This window comes from Carcharhinus amblyrhynchos, chromosome 27 (assembly GCF_965287045.1).
Source record: "Carcharhinus amblyrhynchos chromosome 27, sCarAmb.v2.hapA, whole genome shotgun sequence".
In the NCBI taxonomy this organism is placed as follows: domain Eukaryota; kingdom Metazoa; phylum Chordata; class Chondrichthyes; order Carcharhiniformes; family Carcharhinidae; genus Carcharhinus; species Carcharhinus amblyrhynchos.
Window position 1 is genome coordinate 27,711,228 of NC_137350.1, and position 20,547 is coordinate 27,731,774.

Here is a 20,547-nt window from a genome sequence, read left to right on the forward strand (position 1 = left end):
TTCCACACACCTGATGAAGGAACACTGTTTCTGAAATCTTGTGGGATTACTATCAAATAAACTGGTTAGACTTAAACGTGGTGTTGTGAGACTTCTTACTGTGTTCCTTCTACAGTCCAGAGATGTGTAGGTTAGGTGGATTGGCCATGCTAAATTGCCACTTTGTGTCTCAAGATATGTAGGTTGGATGGATTAGCCATGGTAAATGTATGGGATTACATGGAGAGGACCTGGTTAAGATACCCTGTCAGAGAGTCGGCCTGGGATCAATGGGCCGAATGGCATCTTCTACACTGCAGGGCTTCTATGTTGATCCTTAATTTTACAAAGGCAGTGCTCAGCTGGTGAGGTGGTGAGAGGCTGTGGTGTCCCCATTGACCCAAAGTGGAGCTGCCAGCATTGACTGCGAGGAGGAGGTGGTAAGTGAGCCCGTATCCGCTACAGCAACGTCAGTGCGTAGAGTGCTGAGTCAGTGAGGATGGTGAAGGCGGAAGAAGGTGAGTGAGTGAACGCTTTACTTTAAAACGGGACAGTGGGGGGAAGAGAGTAAAGGACAACACAAAGTTCATGCACAGCATTCAATCTGAGAAACTGCACAGGCCGGCCCGGATCAGCTGTTTTCGTTTCATCTTCAGCATTCAATACCCTATAACCTTTCCGGCCCCGCGACCCGGACCGACATTGTTACATTAAAAGTTGCAGTTGTTCCGGGGAAAATATTGTAACGTTTTCGCAATACGTCAGTGTTCTTGAAGAATATAAGCTGCAGATAAGCAGTGACATAGTGACAAACACCGTCACGTGATGCACCAAAACGTCGATTATAATCTTAAACTTCGCTAACTTTCTATTTTAACCTGACCAGGAATTGGGAGTAAGTCCAATTTCCTGTCCTGCTATTTCTGAAGTTTTGAGGTTCTATATAACCACCAGTCTCCCTTTTCATCAACTGCACCCCTTTCCCACTGGTTTTCGTAATGGTTTGGGGGCAGCTTCAAGTCTGCTGAGTTTTTCCAACGCTTTCTATTTTCATGTCACTAGAAATGACACAGGTTTGGAAAGACAGAGCCCACAATCTAATGATGTGGAGATGCCGCATTGGACTGGGGTGGGCACGGTAAGAAGTTTCACAACACCAGGTTAAAGTCCAACATGTTTATTTGGAATCATGAACTTTCGGAGCGCTAGTCCTCCACTTACCTGATGAAGGAGCAGCACTCTGAAAGCTTGTGATTCCAAATAAACCTGTTGGACTTTAACCTGGTGTTGTGAGACTTTATACTGTCTAAAGTTATTGCTGGATATTCATCATGCCTTCAGTAAACTGAAATCTCAGTGACAGCATACCCTGGCATTTCAGAGTACAAAGCAGGTGGCTGAACTTTATAAAAATCTAAGGAAATGTAATTCCTGGGCAGTGTCTCCCTTCTGCAAATTGAGGGAAATAAAAGACTAGTTGCTGATGTAACTCCGTCCCCTCAATCCCCTTATAAAAAGAAAAGGTCTGGTAGAAATCAAAATGAAAAAATACTGGAAAGTCTCAGCACGTCTGTCAGCATCTGGAAGGAGAGAAAAGAGTTGACATTTCGAGTCCAGTTGATCCTTTGTCAAACCTGGGAGGAAGCACTTCACTGGCAGAATGCGTACCAGACACTGGAAACATGAGTGTCCAAACATTTTAACTGAGCCACCATTACATGGCAACAACTGAAGAGATTTTAGCATCTGTGGAGGGAGAAAGAGTTAATTTTTCGAGTCCAATACGACTCTTCCTGGACACTTGTTTCCAGTGAGTGAGTTTTGGACAGGACAGGACAGCAGTGGGAAGTTATTTGCAAGTTGAGATAAATGAGGAAAATCCCTCAAAATCTGTCTGTGTGGAGTTTGCACATTCTCTCCATGTCTGCATGGGTTTCCTCCCAAACACCAAAGATGTGCAGATCAGGTAGATTGGCCTTGTTAAATAGCCCCTGAGGGTCAGGGGGATTAGTAGGGTGAATATGTGGGGTTATGGAGATAGGGCCTGGGTGGGATTGTTGTTGGTGCTGGCTCAATGGGCTGATTGGCCTCCTGCTGCATTGTAGGGAAATGATGATTCTAAAATCCCCTTTGGCTGTTGTGTGTCTGTAGAATGATCTGTGATCTTTGCAGGGAAACACAATGGCCAGAACTCTACCATATCGCCCACCATGGAATTGGAGCAGGCGAGGGTCCGACAACGGAAATGTCCGTTGATCTCAGGTGGGATTTTTCAATCTCACCCGAGCAGGGCAACATGCAAACTTATTTTACATCACATTGCCTTCAATCAACTTTGATGTCATCTTTGTGCTATTTTGAAGACCAAAGGGATATTGATTAGCAGCAAGGTAAAATTGTCGTAATGCCCATTGGTTGCTCTTGCCTTTGAGGAGGAGAGCTGACTGCTGGTGACTTAACCTGAGGATCACTACACCTCAGGCAAGCGGCCAAGGTTGAGAAGGTGGGGCTTTCATGAATAACCTCAGCTGGTATGGGAATTGAACCCACGCTGTTGTTGTCGCTGTCATCACTAACCAACTGGCAAGCCAACTGAGCTAAATTGCACTCTCATCCGCTCTCACGGTGCATGTGGGTGATGAAGCTGTAACGGGGACTGAGCCAGACACACACACACACACTCATTTTCATTTATTACTCTCTTTTTACAATCAATTTGGGGATTTTTTTCTCAGCAAATTTGTGTCTTTTCATATCTGTTTTTTAAAAATTCATATTTAAAATTGTGCTAAGTTTTATGTTTGTGAAATTTGCTCATGGGGCCCTTGAGGGAGAAAGGTTTTGAAATGTGCCCTCCCCCTTATGCAGAAAGATTGGTCACACTGTAATGAAAATGGTAGGATGACATGAGAAACATCTTTAAAATGATGAACAGATGGGGAGTGTCATTTCCAAGAGTTTGGGTGTCAGTATGGGAAGCCAAAAGATGCATATAGAATCGCCACAATGTAGGAGGAGGCCATTCAGCCCATCGAGCCTACACCAACAACAATCCCACCCAGTCTCTATCTCCATAATCCCACGTATTTACCCTGTTAATCCCCCTGACACTAAGGGGCAATTTACCATAGCCAATCAACCTAACCTGCACATCTTTGGATTGTGGGAGGAAACCCACGCAGACATGGGGAGAACGTGCAGACTCCACACAGACAGTGACCCAAGCCGGGAATTGAACCCTGATCCCTTGCGTTGTGAGGCAGCAGTGCTAACCATTGTGCTGCCCAGTGCAAGACATTTAAAACAGCTAATGCTCTGTGGAATTCACATTCAGCATTTGTGGTTTTGGCAAAAAGTTCAAGATCAGATTTGGTTGGGGGAATTGGTGTAGGATGGAGTAGGAGAGCGACAATGGTTGAAGTGCAGAAGAATGAGAGGGGATCCAATTGAAACGTATACAATTCTGACAGGGCTCTATTGACTGGATTCAGGGATGTTGTTTTCTCTGGCTGGGGTCATCTAGAACAAGGGCTCACCATTTCGGAATACAGAGCAGGCCATTTCAGACTGTGAGGAGGAGGAACCTCTTCACTCGGGGAGTGGTGAATTTGTAGAATTCCCCACTGCAGAAGGAGGCTGAGGAGGACAAATCACTGAATATATTTAAGAAGGATACAGGTTTCTAGAATCTAAAGATGTCAAGGAGAGTGCTGGAGTATGACATTGAGATAGAGGATCAGTCATGATCATGTTGACTAGTGAAGCAAGCACGGAGGGCTGAATGGTCTACTCCTATTTTCTGTCTACGTGGAGGCTAAACTTTGACGTACATAAGAAATAGGAGCAGGAGTAGGCCATCTAGCCCCTCGAGCCTGCCCCGCCATTCAATAAGATCATGGCCGATCTGAAGTGGATCAGTTCCACTTACCCGCTTGCTCCCCAATGAACTGTGCCTGGGAGCCTGTAGACAGTTTGTGTTATAAAATCCACGTAACCTCTTTCTACTCACCCAAGACTTCAGCCAAATTGACAATTCTGCAATTTTTTGCCACAGTATCATCTATTCTTCTGTGGACATAGGGGTGAAGGTTAGTTGGCTGTTTGCTGATGAAAGACATCACAGTTGAGCTTGACTCAGTACATCCCCATTTTCTTATAGAAGTCACAATGGAAATCTTAGATTTTTACTTCCTTTCTTAACATAGGGGCACTTCCAATCTGTACAGTTCAGTGCTCCATTAGATAATGTCATTACCAATTGGGACATTTGTCTATCTAAGGAAAAGTTAAAGTTTATTTATTAGTCACAAGTAATTCATTAACACTGCAATGAAATTACTGTGAAAATCCCCTAGTCACTACATTCCGGCACCTGTTCGGGTACATAGAGGGAAAATTTAGCATGGCCAATCCATCTAACCTTCACATCTTTGGATTGTAGGAGGAAAATAGAGCATCTGAAGGAAACCCATGCAGACACAGGGAGAACGTGCAAACTCCAAACAGACAGTGACCCAAGTCAGGAATCGAACTTGCGTCCCCAGTACTGTGAGGCAGCAGTGCTAACCACTGTGCCATTGTGCTGCCCTTTATACCTGAGAGGCATAAATGGAGAGTTGATATTGATGGAGAAGAGTTGCATCAAATGAGGGATTATGTTTAATACTCTGCAAGTTTTCTAAAGCAAATAGTTTTATTAATACTCTTGTTATTTAGGTATTAGCAACAGGATTACAAAATTACTCATTAGGAAGCAAATGCAGAGTGTTGTGACTTCACATTTGCAGATGTTGCTCCCTACTTACAATGTGGTGCACTGTGCCTTTAAGAAATATTTGTATATCATGTTTCTTAGGGTGTGTTTAGAATTCAGATCTGTTTTGCAAAATGTCTATTTCTTTAAGAAATCTTTTAAAATGAGTAGCTGAGAGAACAAGTACAAGAAGTGTTTGTTAATCAGGGTTAATGTCTTTATGTTCACTTAGCTTTCCCCTGGTATTTCAGAATAAAGTTTTGCTTAGATCGATTGACAGGGACAGAGACATGTGGTTCATGGGAGGAGCTACGTTTGCAGGGATAACAGTTTCTCTTTCATTTCTGAGACAATCAGCCACTGCCTAGTTCTGAAAGAAGCAAGTCATGTCTCTCTGTCTATCTCTCTCTCTCACTCTGGTGGTTGAAAGCTCCAAAACTGGCAACCTATGTACAAGCTTGTATTTTAACAAGACGGGGTTTAAGTTTATAAGAGGAATATTGCTTGAATTGGAACTAATAGGAATAGATGATCAATTAAGAATAGTATCTTGAAATGTTTAAGTATTCAATTGTTAAATGTTAAACTGTTTTGTGAAATAAAATTTGTTTTAATGAAAGCTTCTTAGTGTGTCAGTAGTATGTCATATACTCCCATTAATGCCAAAGTAGCAAATTGTTGGGGTTTAGTCTGGCTTCACAATATACCTTGGGGTTTCTGATCTGGTGTCCTAACAATTACTATTTATTGGCAGATGCTTCTCATTGCCGCCTTTATTTTTGGACTCCTCAGTGTGTGGATGCTGGCATTGCTCTACCGTGATATCCGCAACAAGTCAAAAGGCCAAAAGAGATCGATCTTCAGCCTTTTGAACCACTACCTGGTGTGGCGAGCTGCAAGTGCCCTGAGCCTCCTGCGGCGACGAAGACTTGAACAGAGCACTAAAAATATTCTGCAAGTGCAGCAGGATGCTTTACTGTCCCAGATCCACAGGAACAGAAACACGGAGTATGGCCAACTATTCGGATTCTCTGAAATTACAGACCGCGAGACGTTCCGCACTCTTCAGCCACTGACACAATATGGCCATTATAAAGATTACATTGAGCGAATTAGCAAAGGGGAAGAAAATGTCTTGATTTCAGAGAGGCCGAGTCTCCTGTCCAGAACATCAGGTACTTCAGGCTCCAGTGCCACATTACTGACCACAAGGGAGACAGCTGATGACTTCCATCAGGTATTGGTAGCTCCGATTACATGAAGCATATTTGTATTTGGTGACTGTCTTCCCCAAAATTGAAACTGTGAACTCTTTCCTCCCCTTCTGTCTCCTTTTCTTGGCAGCCGTCTTTCCACTCTGGTTCCCAGCTCTGTCCCTGCTTGTTCCGCCCCCCTGCCCAGCTCTGCCCCTGCTGGCCCCCCTCCAGCCCTGCCCCCGCTGGTTCCTCCCGAGCCCTGCCTCCGCTGGTTCCTCCCCTCCAGCTCTGCCCCCGCTGATCCTCCCCTCCAGCTCTGTCTCCGCTGGTTCCTCCCCTCCAGCTCTGCCTCCGCTGGTCCTCCCCTCCAGCTCTGCCTCCGCTGGTCCTCCCCTCCAGCTCTGCCTCCGCTGGTCCTCCCCTCCAGCTCTGCCTCCGCTGGTCCTCCCCTCCAGCTCTGCCCCCGTTGGTTCCACCCCCCCCCCCCCCGACCCTCGCCAAGTCCTGCCCCTGCTGGTCCCCCCCCCACCACCACCACCAACGCCCCTCCCTTCCCACTCCAGCCCTGCCCCTGCTTGTTCCCACCCAGCCCTGTCCCCTGAGGTTATTGACTCTTTATTAGGGCTCTTTATTAGACAAAGTGTCTCAAATGGCCATTTCTTCTGAGAACTAATCCTTTATGGTTGGATTTGGCTTTGTTGCTTTGTAACAGTAATGATATAAGCTGTCCATTGCTGAAATTCTACTCCCATTACTTTCCTATTCAGCAATGGAGCAATGCCATAGAAGAACAGTCTAAAAATTAGATTACTTTTTATTTAGATATATATTTCATGTATTAATATGTTAGGAAATAATCTTTATATATGTCAAAAACAAAAGGCAATGTGGCAGTCTCACTCTTTACGAACTCTGAAGTTTGAGTGATTAGGTTATGGTCTTGTGTGGGGGGAGAGTGGAGGGTGGGTGGATTCAGCGGTTATAGAGGTTTACAGCATGGAAACAGGCCCTTCGGCCCAACTTGTCCATGCTGCCCTTTTTTTTAAAACCCCTAAGCTAATCCCAATTGCCCGCATTTGGCCCATATCCCTCTATACCCATATAACTACCTAAATGTTTTTTAAAAGACAAAATTGTACCCGCCTCTACTACTACCTCTGGCAGCTTGTTCCAGACATTCATCACCCTGTGTGTGGAAAAAATTGCCCCTCTGGACACTTTTGTATCTCTCCTCTCTCACCTGAAACCTATGCCCTCTAGTTTTAGACTCCCCTACCTTTGGAAAAAGATATTGACTATCTAGCTGATCTGTGCCCCTCATTATTTTATGGACCTCTATGAGGTCACCCCTTAGCCTCCTACGCTCCAGAGAGAAAAGCCCCAGACTATCCAGCCTTTCCTTATGATTCAATCCATCAAGTCCCGGTAGATTCCTAATAAATCTTTTCAGCACTCTTTCCAGTTTAATAACATCCTTTTTATAATAGGGTGACCAGAATTGCGCACGGTGTTCCAAGTGTGGCCTTACCAATGTCTTGTACAACTTCAACAAGACATTCCAACTCCAGTATTCAATCATCTGATCGATGGAACCAAGCACGCTGAGTGCCCCCTTCACCACTCCGTCCACCTGTGACTCCACTTTCAAGGAGCTATAAACATGTACCCCGAGATCTCTTTGTTCTGTAACTCTCCCCACCGCCTACCATTAACTGAGTAAGTCCTGCCCTGGTTCAGTCTACCAAAATGCATCACCTCGCGGTGGAGTGGTGCGAGACCAGAATGAGCCTGTGTGTAGGCAGAGGAGTGCACAACAGGGCAGCGTTCTTGTATTAGCCAGGCAGATGGGAGGTTGTGGAACTGGAATGTGTCCTTGCATTGAGAGGACGAGGGAGGGTTGTGGCTGGAATGCAGCTTCATGGAGGTAGGCTGGGGGCCGTGTGGGTCTGGAATGTGTCCTTGCACTTGCTGAAGGCCGTTCCCTTGCGGCTCTGAATTTCTTGTGCCAATGTACAAAAAAACAATCAACTGATTGCAATGCAATAAAGCTTAAAGTTTGAAAATAACATTGTTGAGGGTAGAAAAATAACAAAATTGGGAGATTGGATTAAGTGGGACTGTGTCTCTAGTGTGCTTGTGCTTTTCAATGGTTAGCTATGTGTTTGAGTGTGTATCTCTGCGCAAGCCTTCCTTTTAATGGCTGTGCTTTAATTCGACACCCTGTTCCCTTTAGGAGGTGTTTAAAGAGACAGATGTATTTTCTCCTTTTAGAACCTTCTTAAGTCAAACAAAGACCAATTTAGTCAACATGTTCAGTAACCTCTGGTGGTTAGGACACTGAGGGCACTTGACGCCTTGTGGAATAGACACCATCATGGCCGAGATTTTGCATCAGCAATAACAGTGAGGCTAAAAGCGCTTACTTAATCATGGAGTATATCTAAGAGTAACTTCTGGGCACGAAGTCAGGATAAAAGCTTATTTATTAGTCACAAATAAGACTTACATTATCACTGCAATTAAGTTACTGTGGAATTCCCCTAGTTGTCTCACTCTGGAGCCCATTTGTGTCAACGCACCCAACCAGCATGTCTTTCAGACTGTCCAGTTTTGACAATCTTGCCCAGGCCCTATTCCCTGAAACGCCACATATTTATCTCCCTGAAACTAAGGAACAATTAAGCATGGCGCATCCAACTAACTTGTGCATCTTTGGACTGTGGAAGGAAACTGGAGCACCTGGAGGAAACCCATGCAGATATGGGGAGAATGTGCAAACTGCGCACAGACAGTGACCCAAGCTGGGAGTCAAACACGGGTCCCTGGCACTGTGCGGCAGCAGTGCTAACCAGTGTGCCACTGTGAACAGCTGGACTTGGAAATCGTGAAGTTGCAGTCCACTTCCCCTCGCTGCAGTAGAACAACACCTCGCCAATGCACTCGACATTGAAACCCATGACAGGACATGAAGTTGTGATACGTGACCACTTTTTATCTACTGAATGCACCAAAAAAAGTGCCTTCAGGTGTAAGTGAATTTTTAAAGGCACACATGGGTGGCAGCAGTTCTACCTCACAGCGCCAGGGACCCGGGTTCAATTCCGGCCTTGGATCATTGTCTGTGTGGAGTTTGCACGTTGTCCCCATGTCTGCATGGGTTTCCTCCGGGTGCTCCGGTTTCCTTCCACAGTCCAAAGATATGCAAGTTAGTTGGATGGGCCATGCTTAATTGTCCCTTAGTTTCAGGGAGATAAATATGTGGCATTACTGGGAATGGGGCCTGGGCAAGATTGTTGTTGGTACAGACTTGATGGGCTGAATGGCCTCTTATGCACTGCAGGGATTCTATGATTTTAAAGAGCGATAAGTCATAATTAACGACTAACAACATTTGGGCACTTAAAATTTTGAATTTACAGATGTGGGGCGGGACTTTACAGCCTCGCTCGTCCTGAAACCATAAAATTCCACCTGAGGTCAACAGACCTTTCCACGGTCTGCCCCTCACCCGCTCCTATTCCTGTGGCGGGCAGGATGGTAAAATTCCATTGGTGGACTTGAATTTAATGAATGTTGGGGAATTTTAATGTTTTAAAGTTTATTTATTAGTGTCACAAGTAGGCTTACATTAACACTGCAATGAAGCTACTGTGAAAATCCCCTGGTCGCCACACTCCGGCGCCTGTTCGGGTAACGGTGAGGGAGAATTTAGCATGGCCAATGCACCTAACTAGCACATCTTTGGAGTGTGGGAGGAAACAGCGGCACCTGGAGGAAACCCACGCAGACATAGGGAGAATGTGCAAACTCCACACAGACAGTGACCCAAGGCTAGAATTGAACCCAGGTCTCTGGCGCTGTGAGACAACAGTGCTAACCACATGCCACCACGCTGCACTTATAAGAGAAAAACTTTTTGTCTGTTGTGGCCCTGTTGAGATCCCACCTATCTTTCCCAACTTTAGATTTAAATCATGTGAAAAGAGCAAAATAATTTACATTTCCCAGTTTATACTTTGTGGTTTAGATGCTGTGTATCCTAATGAGAAAGGTATGACAGTCTGATGAAGCCTCAGACAGTGGCGAGGGATGGAGTTAGTGACTCAGACACTGAAGACACCAACCATGGTTTTTCCAATATTCAATGAGGAAATTTCAGCTTTTGCAACATCCAGTATTTAATTAGAGGAAATTTCAGTTTCTCCAATGTTGAATGTTGGCCAAATAGACTGACAATTGACAATGGAGGGTCGGGAGAGTTTACACTGAGGTAGAGCTGTGTTTCTTCAGTGTACAGTCCAAAGATGTGTATGTTAGATAGATCAGCCTTGGTACGTGTGTGAGGTTACGGGGATTGGGCGGGGAGAGGGCCTGGGTAAGATACTCTGTCAGAAAGTTGGTGCAGACTGGATGGGCTGATTGGCCTCCTCCTGCACTGTAGGGATTCTATGATATGTAGAAACTGTGTTTTCTGATGATGCTGCTGAGGGGCAGCATGTAGATGACAAGTGGGCCAAGGATAGCTGCTGGATGTAACTGTGTGGAAGTGGATGGTGGAGCCATTGCTTGTGAATCTGAAGCAATGATTTGATAATAGAATAAAAGCAGGCGAGAGCCATGCCAACCAACTGGATGAGAATGATGTGGTCAACCTCATCAAAGTCTAGGGACAGGATGAGGAAGGGTAGCTTAGCTATGTCACATTCACATTGGATGTCATTTTTACCCTTGATGAGAGCTGTTTTAGTTCCGCGGCAGAGGTGGAAATCTGATTCGAGGAATTCAAACTGGGAAAGATGGACACGGATTTGGGAGGTGACAGCACATTCAAGGACTATGAAGAGGGAGGGGGAGGCTGGAGATCGGGCAGTAGTTGTAAGGGCAGTGTCCATGACACCAAATGCATTTTAGTAGAATCATAGAATCCCTACAGAGCAGAAAGAGGCCATTCGGCCCATTGAATTCCATGCAGACGTGGGGAGAACATGCAAACTCCACACAGGCAGTCACCCGAGGCTGGAATTAAACCGGGTCCCTGACACTGTGAGGCAGCCACACTCACCACTGTGCTACTATGTGACCCTTGGTGTAGTTTGTGCTCACAACTGAATTGTGAAGCACACTCACTGATAAGAGTGAAATATGTGCATGTGGACCAAAGCTCAAAGAACAAAGGCTTGTGAGGACTGCGGTTAATCTATGAGCTCTTTAACGGATGGTGGATTTAACAAAACTTAGTAATAAAGTATTGGAGAACCTTTTGAAGGATTATTATAATATGAACGTAATAGTGACTCTGTTAATAATTTAAAATTTCTCTGGAAAAATTAAGAATATAAGAGCAATAAGATGTGATTTATTGTCAGCTCAGCTTATGAGTAGGACAAGAGAAGCAGTGTGACTCTTTTGTTTAAAGACCAACTGAAACTATTGTCTTTTGCCCCCATCACAGGCCTTTTGCGTGGTGTTCAATGTAATGCTTAACGTCTACCCACAGACTGGAAACTTACAGCGGACTGCAAGGTTTTATTACCCTCCTAGTTGGAGTCGTTCAGAATCCGGAATTCCAGTTGGCCCCAATTTCCCTTCACCCTTGACTTCCAAGCTTAACTTGAGTACTTACACGACGCCATTAGCTGGATTCGAAGTTCCTACCCAACCTGAGGCACTGTATGTCCATCTACTGTTTGCCCTGAAAGATCGAAGTTTGGGAACGTTGGAGGCTACCTTTGCTTCCATCGTTTACCACAGTTTTGCTTTCCTGCAAAGTAAGTGGGAGCAGTTGATCGAGGACGTTAGACTGGGCCAAATAAATCCCAGACTGAAGATTCCCGAGGATGTTCGCATGAAGCTCCAGGCTCAATTGAAGCCAGATCCTCGAAGGGCCTCAGAACTTGCCGCGGAGTTTGGGTGTGGATTTCGGGGGATTGCTCGTAGGGTGTGGCCCCACCTCAACTTGGTTCTCGCTGTGGATTCTGGTTCAAATGAGCTGTACGGAAGGCACCTGAAACACTTCTACTGTGAAGGAGTTCCTATTTACTCTCCGGTTTATGCAGCTACTGAAGGTAATGGTGCTTCTTTCAATATCACATGTTGCCTAACCTGCTTCGCTGTATTTCTTTTAGTTGTTATGCTGTCAGGATGAGGCAAGTACATTACACTACTTCCTGACTCCACAATGTTAGTCTGTAATCTGGGCCTGTAATTCAGGGCGGCACGGTGGTTAGCACTGCTGCCTTGCAGTGCCAGGGACCCGGGTTCAATTCTCAGCTTGGGTCACTGTCTGTGCAGAGTCTGCACATTCTCCCCATGTCTGCGTGGGTCTGTACTTGTTAGAGTTTAGAAGGCTGAGGGGAGATCTTATAGAGACTTACAAGATAATGAAGGGGCTAGATAGGGTAGATGTAGAGAGATTCTTTCCGCTTAGAGAGGATAGCAGAACTAGAGGGCACAGCCTCAAAATAAGTCGGGGGGGGCAGTTTAGTTGAGGAGGAACTTCTTCACTCAAAGGGTGGTGAATCTCTGGAATTCACTGCCCATTGAAGTGGTGGAGGCTACCTCACTGAATATATTTAAGTAATGGGTGGATAGATTTATGATAGACAAGGGAATTAAGGGTTATGGGGAGAAAGCGGGAAAGTGGCACTGATCCACTTCAGATCAGCCATGATCTTATTGAATGGCGGGGCAGGCTCGAAGGGCTAGATGGCCCACTCCTGCTCCTATTTCTTATGTTCTTATGTCTCCTCCAGGTGCTCCGGTTTCCTCCTACAGTCCGAAAGACGTGCTGGTTGGGTGCATTGGCTGTGTTAAATTCTCCCTCAGTGTACCTGAACAGGCGCTGGAGTGTGGCAACCAGGGGATTTTCACAGTAACTAGGACTAGAATTTCACAGTTACTTCATTGCAGTGTTAATGTAAGCCTACTCGTGACAATGATAAGTAAAATAAATGAGCTATTACCAGAAATTTGAATTGGGTAGTCCCTTTCATGTAGAAAACCATCTCAGGCCATTTCAATCACATCAGGACAAACAGATGCTTCCAAGACTCGGAAGGAAAGAACAGAAAGCAGGAGGAAAAGCTTCATTGCAGGTGAATTTAAGGAATGTCTAAGATATATCTACCTACATGTGAACATTTTGCATTCATTCCAAAATGCACACAAGAACACAACACAAGGAACAGAAGCAGGAGTTGGCCATCAAGACTGCCCCGCCATTCAGTATGAACATTGCTGATTTATGCCAGCCACAGCTCTTGTCTGTGCCATTTCCCCCATAGCCTCTATTCCTCGATCTGTCAAATAATTATCCACCTCCACTTTAAATACTTCCAATGATCCAGCCTCCACCGGGACCCTTGCGTTCCTGACATCAGTCTGGGGGGTTTGGTTTACAGTGATTGGCAGGTCCTAATCTCACGTCATTCGTGGTGGGCAGCACGATGCCAGGGACCCGGGCTCAATTCCAGCCTTGGGTCACTGTCTGTATGGAGTCTGCACAATCTCTCCATGTCTGCGTGGGTTTCCTCCAGGTGCTCCAGTTTCCTGCCACATTCCATAGATGTGCGGGTTAGGTTGGTTGGCCATGCTAAATTGATCCTTAGTCCAAGATCAACATTTTAAAATAAAGCACAATTGATATTTTATTTCAAACATCAAATAAAGTGATAAGTGAAAAATGTGGCTTAAATCTCCCACTTACCTGTTGTCACAATGTCTGTACATTACAATTTAAACTATGTACAGCAGCTTCAATGCTATTTGTCGATATTTTTTAAAAATTTCTACGATTTTAAAATTCAAATGCAATTCAATATAATCGGGGATTACACGGTAGCAAGATAAATATGTGGGGTTACGGGGATAGGACCTGGGTGGGATTGCTATCGATGCAGGCTTGGTGGGCTGAATGGCCTCCTTTGCGTTGTAGGGACTTAATGGCACATTATCAATTGTAAAGTGTGAGAAACGCAGCTCACAGTCAAACAATTTAGTCAAGTCAAGTTCTGAAGGAGCAAGATATTTTATTTAACGTTCTTGCAAGACCGGGTGTCCAATGAAGTAGGCACACCTTACATCGATTTGCAGCACATTTTTATACTTTTTTACAAGCATTGTAATGGCTTTGCAATGTGTTGTTCTCCCCTAATTGGTGGTCCCTGTCCCATCTATGTGTTGTCATTCCCCTATTGGCTCGAGGTGCTCCAAGTTTCCATCCCCTCTACTCCCCATCTAACAATGTCTCCTGTTATCACAAGAGTGCATTAGCAAACTCATCCATCTTATCCAACACTGTTACATGTCCAGTTCAGACTGGCGGTAATCAATCCTTTGCCAACTTAATCACTGCTGTCCCGACTATCTCAGTGACCTTTTTCCCCCTTTTATGCTTAGTTGTAGAAACAACACATCTTGCAGACCATTTGCTTTTTGTAACTTGGACCTCGTACATTCCTTCAAGATGTGGTGTATGCTTCACTGCACACCACACCTCTGATGTTATTTCTACACCACAGGCAGTCTTTTTATTATCCCTAACTATTGCTCTGTTAGCAGCAGCGAATCTTATGCCCTATGTTTGTGACTAAACTCACAGTTGTTTCCATAATGTGGGTTATCAATGTGCCTGGCTGTATCCAGTCTACCTGACTTTAAGCTATTTCTCTATGGTGTACAGATATATGTGTTAACAGCATCTTTACCTGTTGCTCACAAAAGGAACTGGACTCTGGGATGGGGTAGATCATTTTTAATATCCTCCTGCCATCTCCTGTGGTTGTTTAAGTTTATTTGTTAGTCTCACAAGTCAGTTATGTTAAGATTGCAATGAAGTTACTGTGAAAATCCCCTAGTCACCACACTCTGGCACCTGTTCAGGTACACTAAGGGAGAATTGAGCATGGCCAATGCACCTAACCATCGCGTCTTTCAGACTGTGGGAAGAAACCGCAGCATCCGAAGGAAATCCATGCAGACACGGGAAGGGTGTGCAGACTCCGCACAGATAGTGACCCAAGCTGGGAATCAATCCAGATCCTTGGCACTGTGAGGCAGCAGTGCTAACTACTGTGCCATCTTGGTTGATTCCTGCTGAGGTATGGTTTGATAAGTGCAAGGAACCATCCAGAACCTCTCCCCCCGAAGCAGTCAGGCTTCCTGTACAAGACCAAACTGTGAGTGTTGATAGGCTTCTCCATTGTACTTCAATAGGCCCATCTCCCGATGTCCCTGTGCGCACAGTTTCCAGCAGGAATCACTGAGTAGCTGTCAGGCCTTGGAACTGCAGCTGCCTTTTTTCGTTCACCCTTGATCGAGGTGAAGGTTGCACCATTTAAAAAAAAAATCTAACAGGAGTATGTTTTGGCTGCGATAGCTTCAGCCTGGAATGGACTGTCTGAGTGAGAGGTTGAGGCAAGTTCAAAGAAGAACAAAAGAAATTACAGCACAGGAACGTTGACCCTCCCCCCGCGAGTGAAAACGTTTTCTCTCAGCTTGTGCTATCGAAACCTTTCATAATGAAATAACCCCCTCAACCTGGAGAAAATGGTCTCAGCCTGTTTGGTGTTTCCTGACATGTATAAGCTCTCATTTCTGATGTTCTAGTAAAGCATTTTCTACCTCTCCTCCAGTGCCTCTCTTTTTTATTATAATACAGAGACCAGAATAGTTCACAATACACCCAATTGTGATCTAACTGCAATTCTGTACAACTTGGTTTTGATTTTTTAATTTGAGCATTCTAGAAATGCTTTCTCTTTTTGATGCCCCTATGAATCTGCTCTTAGTTTTGTAAGTATGCCTGTGAACATGCTGCCCAACTGAATTAAAACCCCCCACTCTTCTGGGGACCATACCCCTCCATTCCCATTCTATTCGTGTAGTTGTCCAGATGCCTCTTAAAAGTCACTATCGTATCTGCTTCTCTGCGGGCAGTGAGTTCCAGGCACCCACCACCCTCTGTGCAAAAAGAAAACTTGCCTTGTACATCTCCTTTAAACCTTGCCCCTTGCAACTTAAACCTGTGCCCCCTACTAATTGACTCTTCCACCCTGGAAAAAGCTTTTGACTATCCACTCTGTCCATGCCCCTCATAATCTTGTACAGTCCTGTCAGGCAGGTTCAGTCTTGGCTCTCAAAAAGGGGATTGGAGTGCAGGGTCTTGAGGAGCAGGCAGGGAAGTGGGAGTAACTAAGTTATCCTCACCATGTTGGAGGGCCAACATGGATAAGATGGGCTGAATGGCTGCCTCCTGTGTTATACCCATTCTGTGATTCCACCTCTTTTCTTAGGTCTGATTGGGGTGAATCTGTGGCCAGAGAAAGAAGAGCGGCATTATCTCCTATGGCCACAATCGATCTTTTTTGAATTTATCCCTGTTGACTTCTGCACTGAAGAACAACCGCAAACACTGTTCCTGGATGAAGTGAAGGAAAATCAGCTATATGAACTGGTTGTCACAAACGCATCTGGTTTGTACAGGTACAGATAAGTTAGTTCGAAAGGCAGCTTTGTTACTTGTATTCTTTTACATTAGTCTTCACTTTGATATCATTTGTAATAATATATTAAAGGTAAAAATTTAAACAATGCAACCCAAAACTTCTCTTAAATGTTACTGATTTGATTTATTATTGTCCCATGTGTTCATCCAGCAGATGGTACTTTTAAGTTATAGACTAAAAGAAACAAAACTTACTCTCAACAGATAAATCAAAGAAAAAGATTTAAGAAAGAAACTTCATTACTCCAACACTTGAGGCCTCATCCTGGGTCATTCCAAGCTCCCCAACAATTCCCAATAGGTTTTTATTTAGAAGCAAATTACTGTGGAAGCTGCAATCTGAAACCAAAAGAGAAAACGTTGGAAAATCTCAGCATGTCTGGCAGCATCTATAAGGAGAGAAAAGAGCTGATGTTTCGAGTCCAGATGATCCTTTGTCAAAGCTGATTAGGTTCTTATTTATACCGAGTTAACTGCTCAGTTGATCATCACATCATTTTGTTATTGGTTACGTAGTTTACTGGGTCACACTATAACAGATCCAATGTTATCATTGGTTATATTCTAACACCATGTATTGGGATACAGTGAAAAGTATTGTTTCACATGCGCTATAAAGACATACTGTTCATAGACTACTTAGGGGAGAAGGAAAAGAAAGGGAGCAGTATATAGTGTTACAGTTGTAGCTATAGTGAAGAAAGAGATGAGCTTAATACATGATACGCCCATTCAAAAGTGTGATGGCAGCAGTGAAGAAGCTGTTCTTGAGTCGGTTGGTACGTGATCTCAGACTTTTGTACTTTCTTCCGTTGGGAAGAAGGTAGAAAAGAATATGTCTGGGGTGCATAGGATCCTTGATTATGCTGGCTGCTTTTCGGAGACAGTGGGAAGTGTCGACAGAGCCAATGGATAGGAGGCTGGTTTGAGTGATAGACTGGGTTTCATTCATGACCCGTTGTAGTTTTTTGCAGTCTTGGTCAGAGCCGGAACCATACCAAGCTGTGATACCTGGAAAGGATGCTTTCTCTGGTGCATCTGTAAAAATTGATGATAGTTGTAGTGGACATGCCAAATTTCCTTAGCGCCAGGGAAAGTTGAAGTGTTTTGGGCTTTCTTAACAATAGCGTGGAGGGACCAGGACAGATGATTAAGGAATATTGATGTAGAAAATATTGTCCTGTTTAAATTGAGAGACTGCATTCTTACAAGTCTCTATTGAATGTAACAGTGGTTAACACAAACAGTGAGGATGATGATTAGATTGATGGCTGGAAAAGCTGCCTATTATCCATCCCGTCCTCTAATTGCCAGCTGGGGAGGTCACTTTCAATTGTGGCAAAGGCCAGTGAGTGAACTGACTGAAGAAAACAGAGTGTGATTTTCAAAAACCTCAAAAGATGGGCAGGTCAGGTTTCTTTGGCCGTGTTAAATTGCCCCTTTAGTGTCAGGGGGAATAACAGGGTAACTAGGTGAGGTTACGGGGATAGGGCCTGGCTGAGACTGTTGTCGGTGCAGACTTGCTGAATGACCTCCTTCTGCACTATCGGGATTCTGTGATTCTATAGTTATAGCCAAGGGCTCTTCAATGCATGTGTGTCAGTGCTGTCACTTATGATTGACATATGAACAGGAGTTGGCTTTTTAGTCCTTCGAGCCTGTCTGCCATCCAGATAGGTCATGACTAACCTGCAACTAATTCCACATACCCATCTTTGCCTCTTGTCCCTTTTGTATCTTTGGTAAAAAAAAATCTCATCAATCCCAGATTTAAAGTCGACAATTGACCTGGTATCAGTTGTCTTTTGAGGGACAGAGAGAGTTCCAAGCTTCTACCTTCCTTTTATGTGATTGTGTTCCCTATCTGCGTTCCTGAAAGCACTCATTCTATTTTTAAATTAGAACCCCTTGTTCTTCACTCCCCAATCAGTGAAAATAGTTTCTCACTATATGGCCGATCTGTTCCCCTCAAAAACTTGAAGATCCTGATCAAATCGTACTTAACCTTCTAAATTCCAGGGATGATATTTTCCTCAGTGTATTCTCTCCTTACAGTGTAACTCTTATGGAATCTGGGTGACCTGGTAAATCTCAGCTACAATTCTTTCAAAGTGAGCGTGCCCTTCCCAAGATGTAGCACTTAGAATATCTTATAGTACTTCAGGTGTGGCTTAACAAGTGCTTTGTATAGCTGAAACCTGACTTCTACTTCCTTGGGGAGACAGTGGTGCAGTTGTATTATCACTGGACTTGTAACCCAGAGACGCAGAACAATGCTCTGGGGACTTGGGTTCAAATCCCACCCTAGCAGATGGTGAAATTTGAACAGAGTAAAAATTCGGAATTAAAAATCTACTGATGACCAGGATACCATTGTTGATTGTTGGAGAAAAAAAACCCATCTGGGTCACTAACGTTCTTTAGGGAAGAAAATCTGTCATTCTTACAAGGTCTGGCCTGCGTGTGACTCCAGACCCACATGGTTGACTCTGAAATGGCCGAGCAAGCCACTCAGTTCAAGGGCAATAAATGCTAGCCCAGCATAAAAAAAAGTCTGTTTTAGCCCTCTAAATATCATGGCCTTTATTTACTATACCTGCTAATTTTAATTATCTACATTTCTGGATCCTCTGCTGCTTCTAACTTTCAACCATTTAGAATGTAACTTTCCAGAGTGAGCTCCATTTTCCAGCCTCAGTTCCATACCCATTGCCTAACAAAATTACATTAATTTAAGTTCTGAAATTTTCAGCTCACCCTACCTCAGAGTTCCACATTTTCACTACCCCTTCCTGTGATGCAGTGTTCGAAACAACTGAAAACATCACTTCAGCAGTGTTCCAACCAGAACTCCATATAGCTGCAGAGTAACTTGCAAACCATTATGGCATTTTAGCCTTCTTGAAATTAAAGCAAACATTCCGTTAACCTATTAAATTAATTTTTGTAGCTTTTATATCCAGCTTTCAGTGATTCAGTGATATTGGATGACACAGTGTTTAGCACTACTGCATCACAGCACCGGGGACCCAGGTTCAATTCCGGTCTTCGGTCACTGTCTGTGTGGAGTTTGCACATTCTCCCTGTGTCTGCATGGGTTTCCTCCGGATGCTTCAGTTTCCTCTCATAATCCAAAGATGAGCAGGGGGTGGCACAGTGGTTAGCGCTGCTGCCTCACAGTGCCAGGGATCTGGGTTTGATTTCCGGCTTAGGCCCTGTCTGTGTGGAGTTTGCAGATTCTCCCCATGTCTGCATAGGTTTCCTCCAGGTGCTCTGCTTTCCTTCTACAGTGCAAAGATGCACAGGTTAGGTGGATTGGCCATGCTAAATTGCCCCTTAGTGTCAGGGGGACTAGCTAGGATAAATGTATGTGGTTATGGGGATATGGCCTGGGTGGGATTGCAGAGTAAATGGGCCGAATGGCCTTCTCCTGCACCATAAGATTCTCCTTCTGCATTGTAGGGTCCTGTGAATCCAGGCTGTGTGCATTGGCCATGCTAAATTGACCTTTGGTGTCCCAAGGTGTGTAGGTTAGATGGATAGCCATGGTAAATGTGTGGGGTGGGGGTGAAGGTGAAAAGTTTAAAGTTTATTTATTTGCCACAAGTAGGCTTACATTAACACTACAATGAAATTACTGTGAAAATCCTCTAGTTGCCACACTCTGGCGCTCGTTCGGATACACTGAGGGAGAATTTAACATGGCCAATGCACCTAACCAGCACATCTTTGGACTGTAGGAGGAAACTGAAGCATCCAGAGGAAATCCAAGCAGACACAGGGATAATGTGCAAACTCCCCACAGATAGTGACCCAAGCAAGGAATTGAAGCCAGGTCCATGGCACTGTGAGGCGGCAGTGCTAACCACTGTGCCACTATACTGCCCGCAAGATACTCTGTCAAAGAACTGGTGCAGACTTGATGGGTTGAATAGCCTTCATCTGCACTATGGGGATTCTTTGATTCTTGTACTAACTCTCTCTGCTTCTCCACAGTTCCTATCTTCTCAGCATTTGGAAAACACTCTGATCTACTTAATTGCATCCAAACTAGATGATCTCTCACTTTTCCACACTGACCTCCAACTACCATATTATTTCAACCCCTATATCCA

At 44.4% G+C, this 20,547-nt stretch overlaps 1 protein-coding gene across 2 annotated transcripts in view; it reads left to right on the forward strand.

Moving 5' to 3' along the window:
- Window positions 1-454: 454 nt before the first annotated feature.
- The window catches only part of ghdc (GH3 domain containing), a 31,949-nt gene continuing 11,856 nt past the window's right edge, over window positions 455-20,547 (forward strand). The window contains exons 1-4 of one of the 2 annotated variants that reach the window (XM_080213711.1): window positions 455-497; window positions 5,487-5,969; window positions 11,381-11,993; window positions 16,221-16,410. In XM_080213711.1, the coding sequence (XP_080069837.1) occupies window positions 5,487-5,969; window positions 11,381-11,993; window positions 16,221-16,410 (1,286 nt within the window). In that variant the 5' untranslated portion in view covers window positions 455-497. Of the gene's footprint in view, window positions 498-5,163; window positions 5,183-5,486; window positions 5,970-11,380; window positions 11,994-16,220; window positions 16,411-20,547 lie in introns of those variants that run through there. The other variant, XM_080213713.1, reaches the window with a different exon arrangement.